The sequence below is a fragment of the Limulus polyphemus genome, unplaced genomic scaffold (assembly GCF_000517525.1).
Source record: "Limulus polyphemus unplaced genomic scaffold, Limulus_polyphemus-2.1.2 Scaffold868, whole genome shotgun sequence".
NCBI classification, from domain to species: Eukaryota; Metazoa; Arthropoda; class Merostomata; order Xiphosura; family Limulidae; genus Limulus; species Limulus polyphemus.
In genome coordinates, this window is record NW_013666478.1 from 52,489 (window position 1) to 77,646 (window position 25,158).

The 25,158-nt window shown below is 31.2% G+C and overlaps 1 protein-coding gene across 1 annotated transcript in view; it reads right to left on the bottom strand.

Annotated features, from left to right (window-relative positions):
• Positions 1-21,646, bottom strand: part of LOC106460952 (roundabout homolog 3-like) — a 59,865-nt gene extending 38,219 nt beyond the window's left edge. Inside the window, exons 1-6 of the mRNA XM_022387751.1 lie at positions 21,354-21,646; positions 17,466-17,576; positions 15,916-16,119; positions 13,141-13,437; positions 11,049-11,210; positions 2,811-3,098 (exon numbers count right to left, since the gene is read on the bottom strand). Of these exons, the coding sequence (XP_022243459.1) occupies positions 2,811-3,098; positions 11,049-11,210; positions 13,141-13,437; positions 15,916-16,119; positions 17,466-17,576; positions 21,354-21,504 (1,213 nt within the window). The 5' untranslated portion in view covers positions 21,505-21,646. The remainder of the gene's footprint in view (positions 1-2,810; positions 3,099-11,048; positions 11,211-13,140; positions 13,438-15,915; positions 16,120-17,465; positions 17,577-21,353) is intronic.
• Between the last annotated feature and the right edge of the window lie 3,512 nt (positions 21,647-25,158).

Genomic DNA, 25,158 nt, shown 5'->3' on the forward strand with positions numbered 1-25,158 from the left:
TCATTACCCATTCAAGCCGTCTCCAACCATTATTGTTTAGTTTGTTTAATAATTTAGTATTTGGTGATTGTTTGGTTTTCAAGGCAGAAGTGTTTAAGGTTAATTATTCTGAAAGCAATGGTTGTGACGGATTTCGTTACGTGACTCGGTGAAAGTAGTATGTTTTGTGTGTGTATTTCAACTGTTGTAAATTGACGTCATGGATTTCGTTACGTGACTCGGTGGAAGTAGTATGTTTTGTGTGTGTAGTTCAACTGTTGTAAACTGACGCCATATTACTGGAACCGTCTGTATTTTTCTCGTTGCCTTAAGTGAGTATTGTTACATCATAGCGTATCGTAGTTTGTAGAAAGTTCTAGGCCTCAGTTAGGCGATATATACATATATAGGCGACCAAGTGAACGCAAGTATTAAGTCAGAAAACGTTAAGTTAGTGAAAGTGAAGTTAGACTGCGTGATTGTTAGTTTAGCTATAATAGCGATATTTTATAGTGAGTTTTATAGTTTAACAGAGATAAGCAGAATACTTTGTCTCGTCAAAGGGTGTTCTAAAGTAATTGAAACAGCCTGTGTGAACTTTTGACGAAAAAGAGGATTATTTAAAGCTCTAGATTCAACTGTGTTAACCATTGGTGTAACGAATTTTTGTACATACGTTTGACTGGTTTTGAATATATATACTATTTTAAATCAAGTGGATTGTATGCTGTCCGTTTATTGTTGAAGTTTATCGCCAACATGTCACAGACACTTATTGTATAGAATCCAATTTCAAAAGATACCTGACATGTAAGAAGAGAGTTGTTTCATCTCGATGTTTTGTAACTCTACCTACACTAAAGTATAAGAAGAAATTTATCGGCAACAAGTCACAGTCACCTACTATAGAGAGCCCGGACCTATAAAACTGACAGTATAGTTTTGTATTACATGAGTGTAAGCATACTAAAGTGGCAGAATACAACAAGCTCAAAAGTTAAAACAACAAAATCAATCTTTTGGATATTTTCACAGTAAAGTTAGAAAAAACTACATTTACTCCCCAAATAATAACCATTTCAGTCAAAGTTTCGCCATTATGGCTTCATCAAGGCTAGTAGTACAAGAAATACTTGTTGTATTATTTACAAATAATATAAATAATAATATAAACTAACAAATGAATCTATCACTGATTTTAATTCTCTTAAAAAACAACAACAAAAAAACTCTTGCATTTTTTAGAATTGCATATTGATTGAATGAATACTATTGAAATTCGTGTATATCTAAAGCGTCCATTATGTTTTTGTACTGCTAGCCCAGTTGAAGCAGCCTTGACAAAAATTTAGCTGAAAAGAATATTATCTGGAGAGTAAAGACCATTTTTTCTTGACTTAATTGTCAAAATTTCTAAATCCTACCAATATGCACTACATAGTATTTTGATTAGTAAACTTACCTTAATGATATCTTATTGAACACTTGCTACAGTAATGTCACTATCTCTAAAAGTCGTTCTTTAAAAATTGAATATACAAGAAACTGAATCAAATCAATAATTTTGGAGAAACAAATATAATATAAATAACTAAAGTACTGTTTGTTTGTAGTTAAGCACAAAGCTACACAATGGGTTACCTGTGCTTTGTCCACCACTGGTATCTAAACCCAATTTCTAGCGTTATAGTTCCGCAGACTCACCGTTCTGCCACTGGGAGCATAAAATATCGTCCCTTTGAACTTTGTTAGTTTTGTGAATGTTTCCAAAAATCGATTAACTGACTATCAGATGTTCGACAAATAATATTTCAGTAAATGAGGGATACCTTGTACGTGTATATGTTATCATTTTATATTGGACAGAGGGAACCAAAGTGTAGGTATTACACATTACAAGTAATAAGTTCACTAATACGTGTATATGTTATCATTTTATATTGGACAGAGGGAACCAAAGTGTAGGTATTACACATTACAAGTAATAAGTTCACTAACGTAGGTAATATATTGGACAGAGGGAACCAAAGTGTAGGTATTACACATTACAAGTAATAAGTTCACTAACGTAGGTAATATATTGGACAGAGGGAACCAAAGTGTAGGTATTACACATTACAAGTAATAAGTTCACTAACGTAGGTAAATGACACCGATTTGGATAAATGAAGAAATTCAAAAGATTTGATGTATTTATTTAAATTTTACACAAACGTCGTCAGTAGTTCCAGTGTGCTACATATCAAAGTTCAACAAATAACTCTGAAGAGTACAGACTGCATAAAGCTCATCTCAATATATACTACTATTGGTGGACTGTATTCTTTGAAATTCACCACACATCCATATCTAAAGCTTTCAACTTAGTATATAATTAAACTCGCCAAAACCATAAATAAAAATTCGAATTGCAGTACAAGTATGCTTTTTACGGTATTATTCTAACTTTATGCATCGATCAATTAAAATGTATTGAAGTATTGTTTATTAAATTTCTAGTGGTCAGTTAATGTAATTTGGGAATCAATGTTGTTTTAATGACATAAACTAATTAATGAACCGCATGTTCTTCAAAACCATTTTTTTTTCATTTTTAGACATGAATACATAATTGAAACAGTTTATTAAATTTGGCAATTAAACACTAGTAAAAAGGAGTAAAAACTAAAGAAACCTTCTGTTTCCTAAAAGACTTCATAAAACTTTTAGATTCGTAGATATGTTTACATGTAACGTAATTAGTGTTTTGTATGGCATAACTTGAATATATTATAAAGTAATCAAGTGAAACGGCCATATAACAGGAATACAGGATGAAGAATTATTCTTACCTGCAGGTACAATAGAAAAAACGCATGGTGCCACCTGAAGTCCAACACTATTCATTCCAGTGCAGATAAGCTTTCCAAAGTCTGATTTAAACTTGGGTATGTACGTGAGTATGCTAGATGTTCCAATTGTGTTGAAGTCCAATAACTTACGACTGTCTACGGAGGAATTGAATGTCCAGATGAAGGTCACGTTATCGGGATCACTTTCCACGTTACAGGATACTTCGACAGGTCGATTTATAGCACCACCATATAGTATCTTTTGATTAGGCTTGCAAATGGGTGAATCTAGTATTAAAAAAATAATGTGAAGGACGTTGTACTATCCAAGTACATTATATTTTAATAATGTGAAAGACGTTGTACTATCCAAGTACATTATATTTTAATAATGTGAAGGACGTTGTACTATCCAAATACATTATATTTTAATAATGTGAAAGACGTTGTACTATCCAAGTACATTATATTTTAATAATGTGAAGGACGTTGTACTATCCAAGTACATTATATTTTAATAATGTGAAGGACGTTGTACTATCCAAGTACATTATATTTTTTTTTTCTTCAAGAAGAAGGATAAAAAAATATGAAACGAACATTTATAAATCTTTTGTTTGGATTTATTCTAAGTCAGTTTTAATCAATCGTGCAATAATGTGAATATTATTTCGCGCTAATGTTTGCGTATCACCTTTATGGTATTGATTGAAAAGACAATACTCCATTAAACACGTCGAAATTGAACAATAATAACTGATCATGAGTTATCTTTATAAAACATTGAATTTTTTTGAGCTGCAGTATAAGTAATATGATATGAAAATTCCGAACGAAAAGTAATATTTAGAATAAAGTTAGCCACTCACAATCTTGAAATTTGTGTTCTTAAAGTGAAAATACACCGTTATCCCTCGACAATTCTTCAAGAACATAGACTTAACATGAGAGCATAATCATCAAACTTTTGTGTTATTTACCAAATGAAACATATTATTTTTAAAGCACCTATATCAGCGTCGATATATAAATAGCTATTCAGGGCTCACGCTCACTAAATTCTACAAACGCTAATTAAAAGATAACTTACAATTAATATTTTATTCGCTTAATTATGCCTAGCAAAATATAAAATGTTGTGTGTTGCATATACTACACAGAGCCATTTAGATTTTTTACAACTAAGCAGTATTAATGAATACTACAAATTATATATTTGTTTATTCATGTCAGCAATATAAAGCCTGAACTATACAATGTTTTTGTAAGACTTTTGAGCTCCTTATAAGCTACAAGAGTGCACAACTGCAGTGATTTTGGTATACGTTTTTAAACAACGGATCAAAATTCCTAAGAGTAGCATTACAAGTTAATAAGAAAACAAATTATGGTAGTGTAAAGCTAACTGAACTCATGGGAAATTACTAAGGCTATCTACCATAGTCCATAACTACTGAGTAGAGGGAAAGAATCAACGCTAATGAAATGCATTGTGTTATTGCATGGATTCGAACTCTGTTTGCCAACTCTAAAATAAAGAGCTTTACCACGGGGCAAACCTACGATCCCTGTAAAACTGAGGTTAAACATATGACATCCGTTTCAACTGTTTTCCTTCTGAAAAATTTGAATGTACTTATTACTGATTCATATATTACTAAACTAATAAGTTGACCAACCTACACTGCTCATTAAGATAGACAAGGATCGACTTTCTTTTGTTTTTGGACAGATTGTACTGGGATCTAGTCATAGTTACCTCATTGTGGTAGCCAATTACACATCAAATGTGTTTAATAATATTTTCTTTTTTTAGTTTGCCTCAAGCATTTTCTAGAAATGTTTTCAGAATTTTTAGAAATCTTACATAGGAAACACGCAATACTCTAAATATAATGTTATGTTACTTGAAAAATTACTTAAAATACATTCTGTCCCTCTATTTGTAAAAAAGTGCTATAATTTCATTCTTGCATTATTATCGAATATTGACAGCTATAATTTTTATTGCTTATTTCTTGCTCTTCGTGACACAAAATAAAGCATGAACAATAAAACATTATAGCAGTGCTACCACGTGGCTGGTAGAAATTCCATTGAATCCAGCACTGACTGTTCGAGAAAGTTCTAAAACATTTCTGTGCTAGTAAATCCCCTGCCATCATCATGTGAGGAGCGTATGCATAAGCATGTGTGCAATTATGTATATATATGAGAATAAACAATTATCAAATGCTAGTTAAAACTAAACTGTATTGTAACTTATTGCTAAATTAATTACTTGCATTAGGAGAACAAGGTACCAAAACTAATTAAAGACTTGTTTTCATGTATCGAAGATACTCTCTCTATTATACAGTCTTGGCCCAAATGTTTGCATACTGTTCTATATTGATATTATTGTCTACGTGTAGTAGTTATAAAGTAAATCCCTGACCACTAACAAGGTAGCGTAAGCAGTTAGAGGGGTACTCTGGTCACGCGCGTTGATTGGGTGCCTCAGGAAGGTGGAGTAGAGATGATGATGTCATAATTCAACTAGGACGCCATGACAGAGAGAGCGTTGTTAGACGTGACGTCACAGTTCCACGAAGTGGAAACAGCGGGCGCTGGTGCCATGATACGAGAAAGCTGTCCAGAAAGCATGCCATGCAGTGGATCCAGAGGGCATGTTGCTAGGCTGCCATGATTATGTCATCATAGAGGGTCTCAACATGTCATTAATGTGTAGATTTAAGTATATATATATTCTGAGTAGAACTATTATTTTAACAAAACAAGTATTACAGCACTGTTACATATGTCAATTTTTATCATACATCCTTTGAACAACGTAAATATTATAGTCCATAACTTACTTTACATACTTTTATAATTATTCAACACTAATTCGTTAGTGCTACAGTTTTTGCTTCTATATTTAATTATACTTTTTGTTATTTCTAAAGCTGGATAGTGTTACCATCACATTTAATGTACTTATAAATGTAAAACAATCTGTTATTTTAATCTTAGCAACTTTATAGTTTTTCTCTTACATATGTTTTACAAAGGTGGATGGTGTTTCTATAGGCGGATATCGTTACTAATGTTCTATAGGAAGATGGTCTTACTAGACATATTGTGTGTTTTACAAAGGTGTTGCTATATTCCTGTAAAGCTACATACAGCATATACTTATGTTTATATTTTTCATTTACATGTGTTTCTATAAGCAGAGGATGCTACAAAGGACAATGTTAGCATAATAATTAGGATCATTGTTTAATCAATAATATTTGTGACGGATTCATTATTATATATCCATTTTAATATCGACGTTTGTTTAGATTAAATTTATATTTAGAAACATACATGGCTTATACTGTTAAATATGTGCTGCAAAACTCCCGCCTATTCTCTAAAATTGTAGAAGATTCTCGAGTGTTAGAATCAACAATATATGTATGTACGTAAATGCTTAATGTAGCTTTGTACTGTTACATAATCTAGATTTTCTAGAAACACTCCACACGCCTATAAGTATAACCAACGCGACGCGATAAAAAACAGTATATTTACAAAGTTCGAACATTACAAATCATTTAACTTCAATGGATTCTCATTAGACATTAGTAGTTTTACGAAAACATTATATAACTTCATCGTGGAAAACTCTGCGTGTTTGGCTAGTGAATAACGAAGGACAAAGCTAGGTAGTCCCCTGTTAAACGAATCGTACCTACATCAACTCGTAATTAACTCGCTCTTCGTGAATCCTCGATAAGATATCAAGGAAGTTCCAGACTAGAAAGAAAACTTTATATTGTTTGTAAGTTTGTAAAGTTTTTATATATAAATCATTGTTCGTAATAACTATTTGTAATAACTGTTATTGTAAATTGTATTGTTGTTTGTATATTAAAAGATATTCGTATTAAAAAAGAAAACTGTGTGTGTATCAATCTTGTTGGCAAATATCATAAACTGACTATATATCGGCTTTTATTTAATGACTAAATTTAAAGTATCATTTAACTCAATTTTAGGCTATTTGAAATTCTAATACGTAACATATTTACTTTACTTGTCTATGATAGTTCTTAAAAACCCTGAAAAGGATGCTTATTTTCATGTTTGGTTTTATAAGTCATTAAAGTTTAAGAGATTACAATTGTCGAGAGGAATTTTTATCTGAAGGTCATTAACCTAAGCATTTTATTATAACTAAGTATAATAAATGAATGACTTACTGTTTAACCAGTCGTTTTAGTATTATAGAAACTATTTAAAATAGGAACACTTACCATTCCTTTGAAGTGCTATACAATTAATATTCATACAACTTTGAAGTTTTAAAGTACAGGTATATCTGAACTTTTCTCCATGCATTAATCAAAACGTCTGTAACCATGCATATATATGTTCTTTTAGTTTCTATCTGTAGGTCATTAATACCAAGGACACAATTCATTCTGATTCATTGTGACATATTCTGCCTAAGGCCATTCAATCTAACTAACTTAAAAACAGCTGAGCTGACACTGAAAATAAAAGACACTGAAATATGATTACATTATATTAAGAGTTTTAACATAAACTTTTCAAATTTAAAATAGTATAGGTTTCTCACACCTATTATTTTATGTGTATAACACATTTACTATTTATCTTTACAGATTATGCCAAAAACAAAAGCGAAGATAAAGTCATGACACTTTCAAATGCATATGTTTTTGACAAATCTGAAATTATATACTGTAACAACCTTATTAAATAACACGAATAAACTTAGTTTATAAATGTTGATGTATAATTCTTGTAGTTTACGGCAATCGGTTAAAAGTTCAGACTGTGCCAGTTGGCTTAGAATAATTTCTCTCATAATGAAAGATCGATTCAGTTCTACTTTAATATCTACTTAAACATGTGAAATGTATGTATGAGATTTCATTATACACTCGAATGGTAATTGTCTGGATAGCATTTGGTCACAAATTCAGTCTACATCCTAATTATTATATTAAATACCTCGTGTTATAATTTTTCAAAATTAACACATATTTTGAGACACATAAATATCAATGTTGTTATATATTCAGATGATTTTATCAAATACTGTATGCTGAGATCATTGACAGCTACATGACAAAGGTCAGTTCTGAGTTGACCAAGTCTATTTCACAGTACACACTGAATTAAAAAGTCAGTAAAATAATGATAAAAAACACTAAATTTACATTCAATATTTGATGGGACATTTCAGTTAGCATACAATTCTTGTATACTTTCTATTCAACTAGACTCCATAAACTGGTTATTCACGTTTTAAACAAATGAATGTCAGTAAAAATCATAAATCCCAAATAAGACTGATGATTTACTGAAACCTATCTTACAAAACTTTAATGTAGATATATTAGTTTATGAAGTACTGGATTATCGTTCTTACAACTTGTGTACATTATGTCCATATTACTGCATGCTCAATATGAGTAATGCTTTCATTTCTAAAAACCAACGGACAAACTAGAAATTCAATTTCCATATCTTTCAAAACTTCACCTTATGTACATTTAAACTTATTAGTTTTCCAAATACATTTTTCACAAATAAGCATAACCAGAAATCAAGTGATTATTCTTCGATTAATTCAAATATATTTTCTTCACAAAGATTTTAAAAAATGTGATGTATTATCTTTCATTCATACTTTATAGAGAGATCATCAGTTACAAATCTGTGTTCTGTAATTTTCTTATATAAAACTCACGTTTCATACACAACTTCATGATATGCTAATACACTATTTACAAAACATTTTAGTTTATAAAATACTGACTCACAGCTCAGTGTAGTAATACCTATGATATATATAGTAATTCTAGCATGTTATTAGTCAAATATAATAAATAACTATAAAGGAAACATAAGGAGCATTCCCCAAAATGATCAATGCTTCTTTATTTTAGAAACTATACAAAACATATCATGCACTTTAAACCCATAACTAAACTGACTGTCCCTGTCGTGCTGAACATTACATCTTGACCGTCACATTGCCTCTCCCCTACAACTTAAAACTGACGTGTCTCACCATTATCTAATATGTAAGTAAATACTTGTGAAGTATCACACCCACAATGAAACAATTATTAACAAAATTTCAATATACACTAATATACTGTAAACATCTTAGTTTTGAAAAACTGAATTAGCTTTCATACACCTTTTGTACATTATGTTCATATTACTGTTTCAGGTAGAGTATATATTTTTCAGTTATGTAACATTATGTGCAAATGAAAACTAAATTTATCAAAGATATCTTAACATAGATTTTGACACAATGTTGCAGTAACATGTGATATATTATCTTTTACACTTATACATAGAACATGAAATTTTATTATTCTTTTTGTCATTTACAATTAGTGTGCAATCTCAAATGTAAGAGATTTTGAACGAGTACACTCAGATTAATACTGATGTTTATTGTATATATTAGAAGTGAGAAACTTTTTCATCAGTAGAGATGATATGAGCAATCATAACTTTCTCTTTTTCAGCATGTGATAGTCCTGAAAATGACCTTTAACTTTCATTCATTAAACAAAATCATTTTCTTCATTATTTTCAGGACCAATCTTCATCTGAGATACATTTTGTCTATTTTGTATAAATCCAAGGACCCAGTGTAGTAATATTTGGGGAATATCTAAATGTTCATTCAAATGCCTGCATAAATATAACACATCTTCATAAACAAGACGAACAGGACACTCACCAAAGTGATTTGTACTGAGATAATGATCACATGATTGTTACATTTTGAAAATATTCATCACAAAGTATATATTACTGTAAGTGTGTTTGTACATTAATTTCACACACGTATATAATCTAGAACAAAGAAACACTCTAAGAAGTGATGCCAAAGGGTAAAACTCTTTGACCAATGCTTTGACCTTTGTTTATTAGTTACATACATGTTAATGACTGTTAAATGAGAAACAGTCACTTCTCTGTCAGGAGACATAGTCTTATACTTATCTAGACATACTTGAAAACTCATATACACCAACAGTATTAGCATAGTTTGTCTCGCTAAAGAAAATATATAAATCTTAATAAATCAGACAATAATTCAATGATTATATTTATTGTATATATAAAAAAGCAAGAAACCTTTCTTTACAACTTTCTATTTAAATGCTCTATTAATCTGTCAATTTACTAGCTTTGTTAAAACTTTCGATGAGTATTAAACTTTTTCTAAACCAAGAAACCCATCGCTTATCATCATAAACGTTTTCAGGTATGTACTATTTAGTTGTTATCCAAACTTCTTCGCAAAGCAGTGCTTCCATCGCGCATGCTCATCAGTTAATACACAAGAACTGCGATATTCCTTTTCTCACGATATTCTTGTTTGCCATGCTGTTACAATATTAAGGAATTTTTATAACATACTATTCCTCACTTCTAATAATTACACTTAAAGAAATATTAAAGGGTACTCATAAAACGTCTAAGTTACCTTTGTTTGAACACGGGCAATGGAGAAATAAAATCACATCTGAGGTAACCATTAAAATATCGAATACATTATACCCATTTGAAAATGTAAATTGACAGTTTTATTCAAGCTATATTCTAAAGCTATAACGCTAGAATTTGGAGCTCAAACCTCACAACAATGTAGCGCAGATAACCGATTGTGAAGGGTTGCCGACAAAACAACAAACAGTTTAAAAAATGACACTGGGAAATAATTTCAGTAAGTAAATCTAAAAAAAAAATTACAAAATAATGATAACTTTGTGTCTATTGAGAAACTGTTTGGAAGACTGGTTAAAACGAAGTGAACAGATTTATTTGCTACTGAAAATTGTGAAAGAGAACTTTCCAGAAGAGCTAGGTTAGCTAAGGATTGCGTAGATTTGGTAATTGCTAAGTATTGTAAATCTTTCATGCTAAGATATATTCAGGAAAAATTAAACTTGAAATATCGAAATATAAAATGCAACTTTATTGTTCATAATTATAAATAAACTAAAAACATTCGACTAACCATATCTAATCATTCTGTGTTGTTATTAAGCGTTTGGAATGATAAGAAATGCTTACACTGTACCCTGAGGTAGATGAAGTTGCTTTCTTCATGTCCAATGTCGTTTGTGGCTGTACAGGAATAGCGTCCTCTACTCAAGCGTTGAACGTTTTCGAGGAATAATGTTTGATTGCTAATGATAATACCAGCTGAGTAATCGGCTGAAATATCTTCACCATCAAATTTCCATCCAGTCTTTGTTACTGGTGGATTAGCCCTAGTTTCACATTCCATGTATACGTCACTTCCTTCCTGAATTGGAAGGTGACGTATTTTACTTCCTAGTTGCAAAGTGGGGAGCGGTTTATCTAAAAGTTCAAAATAAATAATCTAAGCATGGATAATTATATAGCAAAACCAGTTTCAAACTGAATCTAACATTGCACATTTGCAGTAAAAATGATATAATAAAATTACTTTTAAAAACAAACAAACGTATAAACCAAAGAAAGTTATTGCGTCAAGAGAATTTGCTGTATTGTTTGTTTGTTTTGAATTTCGCGCAAAGCTATACGAGGGCTATCTGCGCTAGCCGTCCCTAATTTAGCAGTGTAAGACTAGAGAGAAGGCAGCTAGTCACCGCCAACTCTTCGGGTACTCTTTTACCAACGAATAGTGGGATTGACCGTCACATTATAACGCCCCCACGGCTGAAAGGGCGAGCATGTTTGGCGTGACGGGGATTCGAACACGCGACCCTCAGATTGCGAGTCGAGCGCCCTAACCACCTGGCCATGCTGGGCCTAATTTGCTATAAAGTCCTGCAATATAAATATTTAAATCTGGGGTATCGTTATATATTCAAATGTTTGGTTATAATATACCATAAAACACATTAAAATTTAAATCAAAAACGTTTATCTGATGTTGGTTATCTATTGTAGGTTATTTGGCTATGAATTTTAATTCAATTATTGAGCCAATAACAACATCCCCACTGAGAAAATATTATGCATTGTTTTTATCTTTCATCGGTGGTTGTTGAAACATGGTTTGTCAGAATTGTAAATATGCCAGTTTTCTGTGCATTATGCTATTAAACCTTACCTTTCTTGAAAATTCGACTTTAACCAGATCTTGTATAGTAGATAAAAACAACATAAAATATTATGCAGGAACATACTACGATAGTAAAATTATATTAGAGATTATCGTACCTAAATTTTACAAAGACATTATTAGTGGAAATAATATATATAATGATGGTTTTGAAGTAGTCGTTTGTTATAAGGTCGTGTTAAGTTGGAACAGGTTTTTAACCACATGAAAATAAATATACATTATAAGTTATTTTCTTATTTCCCGCTGCTAGAAAAATGAGATTTAGATAAACACCTTTAAATATTTATTCTTCAAACAATTGCCTAATAAAGGTGAAGTGTATTAAGTTTGGAAATTAGTTACTTTACGCGATCTCTAACACTATTTTGCCACCTAAACCAATGAAATCAACGCAAGAATTTGGGTTAAATTTTAGAGTTGGCTTTCTTCTGATTGGTGAAAGAAAAGTTTTTTTTTTACTCTCTTTAGTGACACTGGTCTTTCGTATTAAAAACCTTAGGTTAATTATTGGCTTAGTAATGGTAAAAGTATAGAACGAATTAATGTAGTTAGAGCTTAAGTTTAAAGGGGGTATCTCAGACATAATAATAGAAGAACTTCGAAATAAAGTTTAATTAGATTACAAAAATAAGTTATTTGCCTTTTGATGTCTCATTTGTTTAGGAAAAAAGAATTAATGATATATAAAACTCATTTTTGACGGATGCCGTTGATCTTGGAAATGGTAATAAACTGATTTTATTATTTCCTTATACGCACACATTTATCTTTACCATGCTGTCACTCTGAGTATGTATGTCATGGTGTTTGCAGATGATATGATGATCTTGAAACTTTCAACAGAATCAAACTGTGCTGACGGTACCCCCTCTCCCCTTTTGTTTTGTTGCAGAGGTGTCTGTTTAACGTGAGGACCTACTAGTAACTTACATATTACTTCTAGTTTCCAACTGGCTTTTATCGTGCTTCCAGGAATATGTCTGTTTAGCGTGAGGAGCTACTAGTAACTTAAATATTACTTCTAGTTTCCAAATGCCTTTTATCGTGCTTCCAGGAATATGTCTGTTTAATGTGAGAAGCTACTAGTAACTTACATATTACTTCTAGTTTCCAAATGCCTTTTATCGTGCTTCCAGGAATATGTCTGTTTAACGTGAGAAGCTACTAGTAACTTACATATTACTTCTAGTTTCCAACTGGCTTTTATCGTGCTTCCAGGAATATGTCTGTTTTCAGATGAACAGAAAAGCATCTTGCCGTCATCTGCAGCAGATGGCGTAAACGTAAGAGTGCTTAGTGTTGAGTTACCATTCGCTGGAATAAGAGATTTCGCCGATTTTAACTGAATACCTTCCTTCCACCAAGTGACTTCAGCAGGAGGTCTTGAGCCTGCCGTACTGCATTCTATCTTGACAGGCCTACCAGCCAATAGAGGGCGTCTTTCTCCTTCAATATGCACTTCAAGAGGCCTAACTGTTTATATAGATAAGATATCATTTGAAAATGTGTCTATAAATAAGAAATATATGCATTTATTGGATTACAAAACGATATATATACTGCAGATATGTATCTAAGTTACTGTTTAGAGTTAATGCTATAAGACCAAAGTAATTATTCATAAAAAGTAATCATATATGGTTATAACAAATGATCAATACAAAAACGAAACTAGTATCACGCAGGAGATATTAATTTATGTTTAAAGTGCACCATAAGTCGTGAATAACTACACGTAGAATAATTACTATTTTATTCAACATTTTATAATACTTTAATCATATATTTTTTATTAAAGTACAAATAGGAGCAAATATCCTAGAAATAAGTACATTCATCAATGTGACTACTTCCATCAGGTTGTTAATAATAATTTTAAAAGACCTGAATTCGTTTGGTGTAATTACGTATTAAGCAAACTATTTAACAAATTCCAATTGTAAATGAGATTCTTTTTAGCAATCATAAAAAGAAATATGTATATGAGTTTTAATAAAAAATTATTTTAGTTTATAATATATTCTAAGGATCTGTTGAAATTGCTTCTGAACAACTCTGCATTTAAAAAGTTCTTGTCTGTTTGTTTTAGAGCAAAGCCATATTGGGCTATCTGCTGTGTCCACAATGGGGAAATGTAAATCTTTTTAGTCTAAAATAATAGTAAAACAGTTTAGTTGGAACAAGTCTAAAGATTATATAGTTAAAACAAATTTCAGGAGTTTTACAAAAGATTTCTTCCGTATAGGCATCACTCTTTTCTATAAAAAGAAATTAAAATAGTTATATAAAAATTTTATAATTTGTTATCTGAATGTATATAACAATTCAATAACAAAAATAAATGTATACAAATGCAAACAGAAATAATATTTGTTCTAAGAATGTATGTCAATTTTAACCCAAAATGTCAGCTATTTCCCAGAACATTACTCCTCGCACTCCAGAACACTTTGTTTGTAGTTAAGCGCAAAGCTACACAAAAGGCTATCTGTAGTCTGCCCACTACGGATATCGAAATCAGAGTAGTAGCGTTGTAAGTCCGCAGACATACCGCTGTGCCACTGGGGGGGGGGGGGGGTACTTTTAGAAGTGAAAGAAGCAGCTAGCCATTCCTGATTCCTATTACATTTGCTGTTATTTATGAGTAATGACGCTTACATTTTGTTTTACATTTAACCTTAACAGATACACCTGAGATTTCATCAAGGGTTTTGTAACAAAAACTGTGGAACAGAAACCGTCTATTATTATAATGAAAATGTGTTCTCAAAATATCTTTTCATATTACAAACAAACTTTCTTTGGAATTTTGCATAAGATCTTCACATAGTAGTCGTAACAAATGTAATATATTTGCCAATTGAAACTAAGGGATTAAATCGTGTTATGCTGATTCAGAATTTTCTTCTTTTCTGTATTACGTTCAAGCAGTAGCTTTCATAACATTCCTTATTATTAAAATATGTAACTAGTTAACAAAATTTTAAGCTGTAATATTTTGACTGTTTTTTATGTTTTGATGAAGAATATAGTCTGTAATATCAAACAACTTAGCTGTAATACTTTGACTGTTTTTTTTATGTTTTGATGAAGAATATAGTATGTAATATCAAATAACTTAGCTGTAATAGTTTGACTGGTTTTTTATGTTTTGATGAGGAATATAGTCTGTAATATCAAACAACTTAGCTGTAATAGTTTGACTGGTTTTTTATGTTTTGATGAAGAATATAGTCTGTAATATCAAATAACTTAGCTGTAATAGTTTGACTGTTTTTTATGTTTTGATGAGGAATATAGTCTGCACAATGCCCCATGTTTCACTTTAATCGAGTAAGTGACTTACTAAAAATTTAAAGTTTAATTTTTGTCTAGGACTGATTCCAAATGAAATAAGATAAGTCACTAGTTCGGATAATAGACTTTCGTCCCATTTTTTACAACATTGTTCTAAAGTGTTAGGTTTGATTATTTGTCCTTTAGAAAGATGGCGGTTCATTCAGGAAGTATTTGTAGATCAAATTTCTTGGATGGTAAAGAAGTTAATTTTTGCAAAGGAAACTTTTCTTACATCGTTAGTGTTTTACACTTTAACTTTCTACATTATTCGGCATTTTTCACACATGATACATGTTAACGTCGTTGACAACCGAAATTTATAGTTGGTAACCTACATATTATGTACATTTCTGTTAGATTGGATATTTGTGTTTTACATGTACGTCAATAATTTTGCATTTTCTCTGATGAAATATTCTGATAGTCATATTTAATACATTTACCTTATATAAATATGTAATTGAAAGAGATGAGAAATACTAATTACGTCACAGTGTTTTTCAAGACCAAGATCTCTTGGCCTACTGTGACATCATCACTGTGTATTAAATAAAACAATGGATCGAATGGTTAAACCAAGATATAAGAAACAAGTTGAAACTAACTCCTTACAATTCATATCAACAGCAACTGTAGATTGTGAAGGCGGTAGGATGTCGTTATTGATTGCCATACAAGTGAATGTAGCCATCAGGTCATGACGTTGTAACACTGGAATTTCTATCACATTTTTAATTATAAAATTGTCTATTATTTCGTAGGAATCGTCTAACAGTACGGATTCTCGCCACCAGGTAAGGTTAGGACGTGGATTTCCTGAAAAATAAATTGGTAAGAAGAAACCATAAGTGATTATCTTTGTGACAGATTATTTGAATTGGTATTGCTGTGGAGAAGTCCACGAACCTCAGTATATTTGGATATTTATGTTACTTTTGATTTAACAAGAGAACCTCAGCAAAAGTTTTGGTTTAATTATCATTCTTTTAAAAAAAGATCTAACCACAGTTATTTGATTTCTTTATGAATAATAACGTTAATCAGACTTGATAGTTTTACACCCATCCACTAGACACAAAGTGTTTTGATTAATTATGTTGTTTCAAAGTATAACAAACATTTTGCAATATAACAGTCTTATCATAAGCACGTTGTTTACTAGAAGCATAGAACATGTAGAATAAAGGAAGCTATCAACTTGCCTAATAAAATATGAAAACAATTTTATTATTTAAAGAAGTTATTTAGAAATGCAAAAAAATAATAAAATAAAATAAACAACTAACACTTAAAGACATCATAAAAGACTAAGAGTCGATAATTAGTACATAATTACGCAGTTAAATAATGGTTCTTTTAACGCAAAGCTACTTTATGGGCTATATGCGCTCTGTCTACCACTAGAAATCGAACCTCGAATTTTAGCGTTGTAAATCCATAAACCATAATCGTACTGCCGGATACCAGAGATTAAATTAAAAGCCTTTAAGTGTGAGTAAACAGTAATTTTTAAACATATGTTAAGTCCTCTGTTAAGTAAAATTCTGAACAATATAAATGATTGTTTGTAGTTCTCATTTATGATAAAAAGTTACACATATGAAGTACTGTATATTTTATTGATAATGAATGATTCAAGTACATACGCTCTAAACCTATTGATACGTAACAATCGATTTGAAACTGTTCAATATTTGAACGATAACAAGACTCCAACAAATGTGTGTTAATCAGTGACTTTCAAAAATAAAATAAAAAATTTGAAGCCAAAGCAGAATCAAAATTAAAACAACTAATCGGCAGGTTTTAGGCTGGAATCGGTGTACTTTTCGACTAAACGAGGTACATTTTATATTTTTGTTCTGTGTTGATAAAAGCTACAGCAGCTATATTAAATAATTTATTCTTGTTTATCATCTTTACAAAAGTGCTCTAATCACTGATTGAAGCTAACGACTTGGCCACTTGAGCCTCCAGGTTTTCAACAAGTAAATATCTTTATGTTGAAACCTTACCTTTCTGAGTCTTGTGTACAGGATACGTGTATCATTTCACTGTAAGCTGATAAGACTTACTGACTAAACGTTTAACTGTTTATTCATTAATAATTAATGTATGGAAAATGGCTTGTGATTATTTGTAATGGCTAACAAGACACAAACCTCCTGTGACTTCGCATTGAAGCCAAAGTGAATCGCCTTCATTGTACGGACCAATTAAACTTTGCTGGATTTGACCTGCTCCGTTCTTTACTACTGGTTTCTTTGGAGGAACTATCATGTTATAAAAGAAAGAAAGAAAGAAATTAAAGACAATATCTAAACAAATTATACAATAAATTGAATCGAAGTAATAGTCTTTACTCAAAATATCCATAGATAACTCTTGGATAAAACACGAATCTAACTAAGATCTATTTATACTGTAAATTTACATCTATTACAATAAAAAAACATTTTTTAGACGAATTGTGTTTGTATTAGGCATAATACATCTGTTTTCATAATATATTTGATTTCAATATAATTCAGGCATTATCTTTCATCTAATATACTTTATTTCCTTCGGATATTTTCACTTTCTATTTACATCATATTTCTAATTATGTTGAATTTAAGAAATAAACCAATAGGGGAATCAAGTTCTATTTACATTTACGTTACTAGATGACTGAGATAAAACTATTAATAATGACCTAAATTAATTCTTTTCCATTTGCGAAAACAGTGTTTTTGTAACCAAACTTTATAACAACTAATGCGTAGCAGTGTTTACTTATTATTCATTCTGAATTATGAACGCATTTAATATTTATTAGGGACTAAATTACGAAAAGCTTCAACATATGTTTACTTTAAGATATAAAAGTAACAAACATAGTAAACACATGAACTGAAACTTAACACTTTACACAATTCACTTTAAAAATTAAAACAAAAGTGATATTAAGACTGAAAACTTGTGAAATAGAAAATTAGAAGAACTTAGAGTTTACTGAAAAAATGTATATATTTATTTGATTAATAAATTACCAAGTTCATTATATTACACTCATGTTAAATATATTTCGACATTCAGAACAAACATATTTCAAGGTATAATAAGTTGAATTAATATTTTTTCCTCAAATCGGGCAGACATACTTTGCTTGTTTTTTTTGGACTTCGCGCCAAGCTACATGAGGGTTATCTGCGCCAGACTTCCCTAATCTTGAAGTGATAGACTAGAGGGAAAACAGTTAATCAGCACAACCGCCCGTCGTTCTTTTAATTCATCAGGGTTCCAAGTGCGGAGCAGGATTTGTAATTAGTTGTTGGAACAGTTAGTGATAATTTATATTCTGGTTTCTGCAAGTCAGTTTACAATTTCCTTTGCAGTCCCAATTTTATGAAACTATTCTTAGATGCGAAGAAATTGACAGGCTTGAGCCTAAAATCCTCAGATGTTATTAACACCTACCACACGATCCAGCCCGGCATCTTGATGTGAACAACAATAAAAAAAGTCATTCCCGAAAAGTTTGGGTTGTTTTGGTTGAACTAAAAGAAGACGTTTGACACAATTTTCGAGATCAAGGTCGCGGGACCAGAACAGTGAGTGGACCCATGATCTGAGCCGAAACCTTGAGAGCCAAGTTAACTTTTAAATGTAAAGTAACACGACTTGGCAATAAAACATGCTTGAAATGTTCTAGACATTGTTGCGAATGTGATGGTTTAAACGTAGCGATTAAGCTAAACAATGGGTCCAGGTCAGATGAGGGAAGAACTTATTCGAAGATATATCAATCGATTTGACATACCAGCTGATTCGTCAATTGATTACTGCGCTGACAGCAAAACAAAAACAAACAAATAACAACAATAAAAAACGGGCACAGTAGTATCTTTAAATTCAAAATGAATCATATATAAAATGATTAGTTTCGATATTTTGTGAAACTAACGGCACAGTAAAGCCCAAAGATGCAGTGTTGAAGTTGAAGGAGATGCACGATGCACTACAAGATAATTCTGTCAAATTAAAAATGTCATTTCTGCAATGAAGAGTACATATAAGAATGACGGTATAATGCCAAGTATGATACCACCATAGTATAATACATATAGATATCATATGTTCATTACTATACAGTTTTAGAAGTTATGCCGAGCTTCATTCACAGAGATTTATCAATAATTTTAAATCACCAGTTTTCGAAATGACCCCCCCTGTTGACCATCCTAGGCTCACTACTAAACGATATTGGGCTGGGTCGTGTGGCAGGTGTTAATATCATACTGTTTCACTGGAAGTAGAAATCAATATCATATAATACAATGACCCCCCTGTTGACCATCCTAGGCTCAGTACTAAACGATATTGGGCTGGGTCGTGTGGCAGGTGTTAATATCATACTGTTTCACTGGAAGTAGAAATCAATATCATATAATACAATTGTAACTAGAGTCAAAACATATAAATCTAAAATTCATAAAACACTATTTCGTTGAAACTTCTAAAAGTTTTATGATATGTGTAACGGCCCTTCTGTAACTCAGCGGTAAATAGAAAGCTTATAACGCTAAAAATCGGGTTTCAATGCCCGCGGTAGGCATAGCAAAGATAGCTAATTGTGTAGCTTTATGCTTAAAAACAGACAGAGAGACGACAGATCTTTGTAATTTAAAATGCTGAGCGTGCATTTCCAATCTATTCCTTATCGTGGCAATAATTTTTCTAGAATAATATTTCCCCATAAAAAAATTCATAAGCATTAACATTTTTAATTGACAAATTATGTAGCTCATATTGCAATATATAGCTACGAAAAACATTTTGTATATGTTTTGTGGTTTATAGTGCATCTTAAAGAGACTTGAATCATGACTGGAAAACGTGAAACTTATAGTTGTACAATAGGGTGAAATGATTATTAAAACACTGTTGGAGTGTTGTTTATGGTAGATTTTATCAGTTTTGGTCTTCATATTAAAAGAATTTCTTTACAGTCTACCTTTAAATATGTTTTATCAAATGTCAATTTTTTGTCAGATTATTTGTAAGGAAGCCAAGAGTATTATTAATTCAAATTAATTCTCAACAATTGAAGAACTCTTCAAGCTATTAATATGACTAGAAAGTACACGTATCTTGATGTTTTTTTTTCTTTTTTTACATAGCTTTCTAATTTTATTTCAAGCTTTCTCAATTGATACTACAATAATTTTGGCTTTAGAAATTATGTCCATTACAACTGTTTCATCTTTCGTTTGAACAAAAATTAGAAGAAGTTAAGGAAATATAAAAACAAAAACATTTGCATTTTCTAAGCAACACTTTTATGATACTTTCATTGTTTTAGTCTTCTTCAAAGCAATGAGACCAAATTATTGCCAATATCCAACTAGTTAATCTTTTTGATACCTTCTATAACAAGTCAGTAGAACTTCTGACACTGAAAAAAGTAAAAGGCCTACCTGATAGCGAAAGTCTAGTAAGTGTGTGCGTCATTTTATGTTTAAGAATAGAACAACTGACAAAAAACAAGAGGAAACATCAGTTTACTTTATTAACAAGTACTAAAGTAAGATTAATTACATCTCTAATGTTTTAATAATATATTAAATTTTCTTGCTTAAGTAACTTTTATTATTTTGGTATAATGTGTTCAGAATTATCTTGTGTTTTTCTGACACGCAGGAGTTAAATTTATAATGTGTTAGTTTCTTAGTTAGAAAACAGTATACGATAAAGATTGCGTACAATAAGAAGTCATGTTTCATAGTATTTTCATTGCGCACGCTCACATCTTTTACCATTAATGACTGTCTAATGTAGCACTAGTAACCTTAAGAGTAACTGAATAGTAAAAGACGTAAAACATGTTCACGAGCTAGAAATAAAGACACAAAGAAACTTCTATTAAAGCAAACAATTAACGAAATCAATATAAACCAGGCCCTTGGATCATAATCCAGATTTTCAGTTATGGTTAATATTTCTGGATTTTCATCGTTAACATAATTTTGTATAAATATAATGTCGTATGAATAGATAAACATTAGAACCTATTATTCTTAACCCCACTTCTAAGTAGCGTGTTCGAGCGATACGGAAGTCCACCCGACAAAGAAAGGCTCCCTCGTCTTCTTTGATAACTGGATCTAATTGAAGTCGAGCCATGGTCCCTGTAATATTGAAATAGGCACGAGATGCCATGTCGTCACTCTTCCAATGTCTCCCCGAATGTACACTTCCGTGTCTGGCATCAAGACTATAAAAAGGTGAAGGAGATTTGTCTGTATACCATAAAACTAGGTCTAAGTTATCATCTAGGGCCTCAGGAGTGATGTTACATGGTAATTCTGCTTTTCTTCCGGGAAGCACGTACAAATCCACTCTTTCTACTGTGAAAAGCAATAAAAAATATAATTTATAATTACTAAATAATTTCATCTGGAAGCTGTATTTTTGTAAATACATAATAATTTAGTCACATTTATTCATCAAATATGCCATTGCTATTTATATGCGGAACTTTGAAACAGAAATTTCAAGACCACGGAAAATTTATTATGATTTAAGATAAGCACAGAAATTCTGCATGTTATATATATATTAATGCATTAAACATACTGATTACACACTTAAAGCTTGGATGTTCCATGGAATTATCCATATAAAGATACAAAATGTTCAACGAATTACATTTTTCAGTGTTGCTTCAAATAATTCTACGTCTTTCAAGAATATTCTAAACTCTATTCCACAATATAAGTGCTGCTTCGTAGTCTTGAATTTTGTTCCTTTCAACGTTGATTGACTATTTAGTTTGTGTTTAAGCTAACCTTAATCTTAACGAAATGTTAATGGATATTTGGTGTAACTATACTTCATTATTCGTCAGTAAGTACAATTTTATTTGTTCGAAGTGCGTTTACCTGCTACATGTTACTCAAAGATAGTAATAAACATGTAAAAACTCAACCAAAACATTAACATCTTAACATAATATTTTTGTAGGATTTTAGATTTACAGTCTCTAACAACCAATTTATGCACAAATAAAACTCGACAAAGTATATAAGCCAAAAGCCAAACATTCACACATGGAGTAGAGATGTAGAAGTAGGAGGAGAGGTTATAATTTTCCTTACACTGCATATGATAATTTCAAAATAAACATTAGTGTGAACTAAAAAAATCAAAGTTTATTTACTAGCATTCGGTTTGAACAACAGATTACTTCGAGAAAGTTCTACCTAACTAACTGCCCTCTAACGAACAAACCTTTTAAGTCTAGAATTGGGAAAATATAAGATACAATATAATGTATTTATTTTCTGTATCTTGTGCTATCAACAAACAAATTAAAATATAATCGTATTGTGTTATAGCACATAGCTTTTGGTATTATATATATTTGCTGTTTGTTTAAAAACAGGATATGTTCGTCAATTATCAGGTTGAAATGGATACGATAATAATAATAACACGTGATTCAGAATTAAAATGAGGACTTGTTGTCTTAAGCTAATAGTAAATATAGTTCTTTAATGTTACAAATAGCTAATTTCATTTTACTGACCCAAGATGTACTCTTGGGTGTACATTAACTTAGTAAAATTTCATAACAATGGAGAGAAATGGGAGTTAACAGCAGAAGTGCAGGTCATAAGGCGAACCTTGATAGGACAGCTATGTCAAATGGGTGTACGTCATTCAATGGGCTCTGAAAATCATAATAAATGGTAACCACATACCAAAATCCTATCAATAAAACTCTAGACGATCAGTAAGAGTAATTGAGTTGAAGTACTTAAAATCCTCATTCATATGTAGTACTTTTAGAATGAAAACAGTCGGTCGGAATTTCATCTCAAATACTCAAGCCTGTTCTCACCACCAGAAAAAAGCCCTACCGCTCAAGTGCCAAACTAAAATATATATATATATATATATATATATTAAAAACGCATCTTCTAAGGTTCATATAATTTTCCGTAATTAACGAAAATATAGAAAGTTATAAGAGACAATGAATGTCATGTTTACAAAGGAACTGATTTTATACAAAGATAACTAAAATATAAAGTGAACATTTCTTGTGCTGACGTGACTTGCCCTTTTTACACCGGTTTCATGAGTTGACTTCTATGATAATACTGTGATAAGGCTGACCTTGTTCCTTTGCACTAATGTTATCAGTAGCAGATAAAATATGAATAATGAAGGAAAAGATTTGGTTTGTATAGTTTAAAATAAGAACAATCAAAAACCTGGATTGGGAACAGAAGATGATCGACACATTTATCAACTTATTAATAAATGTTAAGTATGCACACAGTTTTATTACCCAGCAGGTTAATTTGTAGCAGTATTATAAGAATATGTGTGAATTACAAAATATCTTATTTTTAATAGTTTCGTAGAGAACCATTCTGAGAATAATATTAGAAATAACCTTTTTTGAACGAACTTGTAACTTGATGATGTGTATAATAATGAATGAGGATATCAGATATTTTACTGAAATACTGAAATAATTTATCCATACATGAAACGCTCCATCAGAACCATAAACAGCTGCAACTGCACTTGTAGGTTTCTACAACAGGCAGTTGCTTTCCATTTAAAACTTAGATTCATTCTTAAACTAAATTTAACTCTAAAATATCAGAATATTGTACACTGTTTAAAACATATCCAGGTGTAATAAAACACATTGTATTCAGTTTGTTTTGAATTCCGAGCAAAGTTACACGAGGGCTATCTGCGCTAGCCATCCCCAATTTAGCAGTGTAAGACTAGCGGGAAAGCAGCTAGTCATCATCACCCACCGCTAACTCTTGGGCTACTCTTTTACCAACGAATAGTGGGATTGATCGCCACATTATAACGCCCCCACGGTTGAAAGGGTTTGGTGGGACGGGGATTCGAACCCTCAGATTGCAAGTCGAGCGCCCTAACCACCTGGCCATGCCGGGCGAAGAGTTTTAATACAATATATCCATATTTTAAGTTCTAAATTATTTATCTTTACAACATTAATTATTAGAATACTTTAATGAAAATTGCAAAAATTTCCCACACACAATAAAAAATTAATGAGATAAGGGTCACCATGTCTGCAACTTCATTGTATAGTAATTTATTGAACTACATGGAAAGTGTCACACGAAAAACATTGATCTGTTGTACAATTGAACCAATGAAACCAAATGTATTTAAAAGCGGCTTAAATGAAGTCCGTAAAAATTGAATAGAAATAATTTTCAAAAGTTAATAAAATTAATAAATAATCCGGGAGATTCAGTAACTTTCATCAAATCTTAGCCCTATACTTTCTACAATATCTTAGAAATCCTATTTGATCTTCGTGAAGTGAATTATCTAAAACACGTGTTAAACGTTATGAAATACTGCCTAAAAATATTTTATACATAATATTTAACAGTGTAATTGTTTGTTTTAGAATGTTCGCGCAAAACTAAACAAATAAACAAACAAAAACAAAACCTATATTTAGAGTAAATCAGGTAGTTAATAAGAGTCACTGCTAGATCTTGGTATACTCTAGTAGAATAGTGAGTTTAATAATCACATTATATTAGCTCCACAGTTGAACTCGCGACAGGCGTATAGAGTGCCCTAAACACCAGAACATGCTAGATCTTGATATACTCTAGTAGAATAGTGAGTTTAATAATCACATTATATTAGCTCCACAGTTGAACTCGCGACAGGCGTATAGAGTGCCCTAAACACCAGAACATGCTAGATCTTGATATACTCTAGTAGAATAGTGAGTTTAATAATCACATTATATTAGCTCCACAGTTGAACTCGCGACAGGCGTATAGAGTGCCCTAA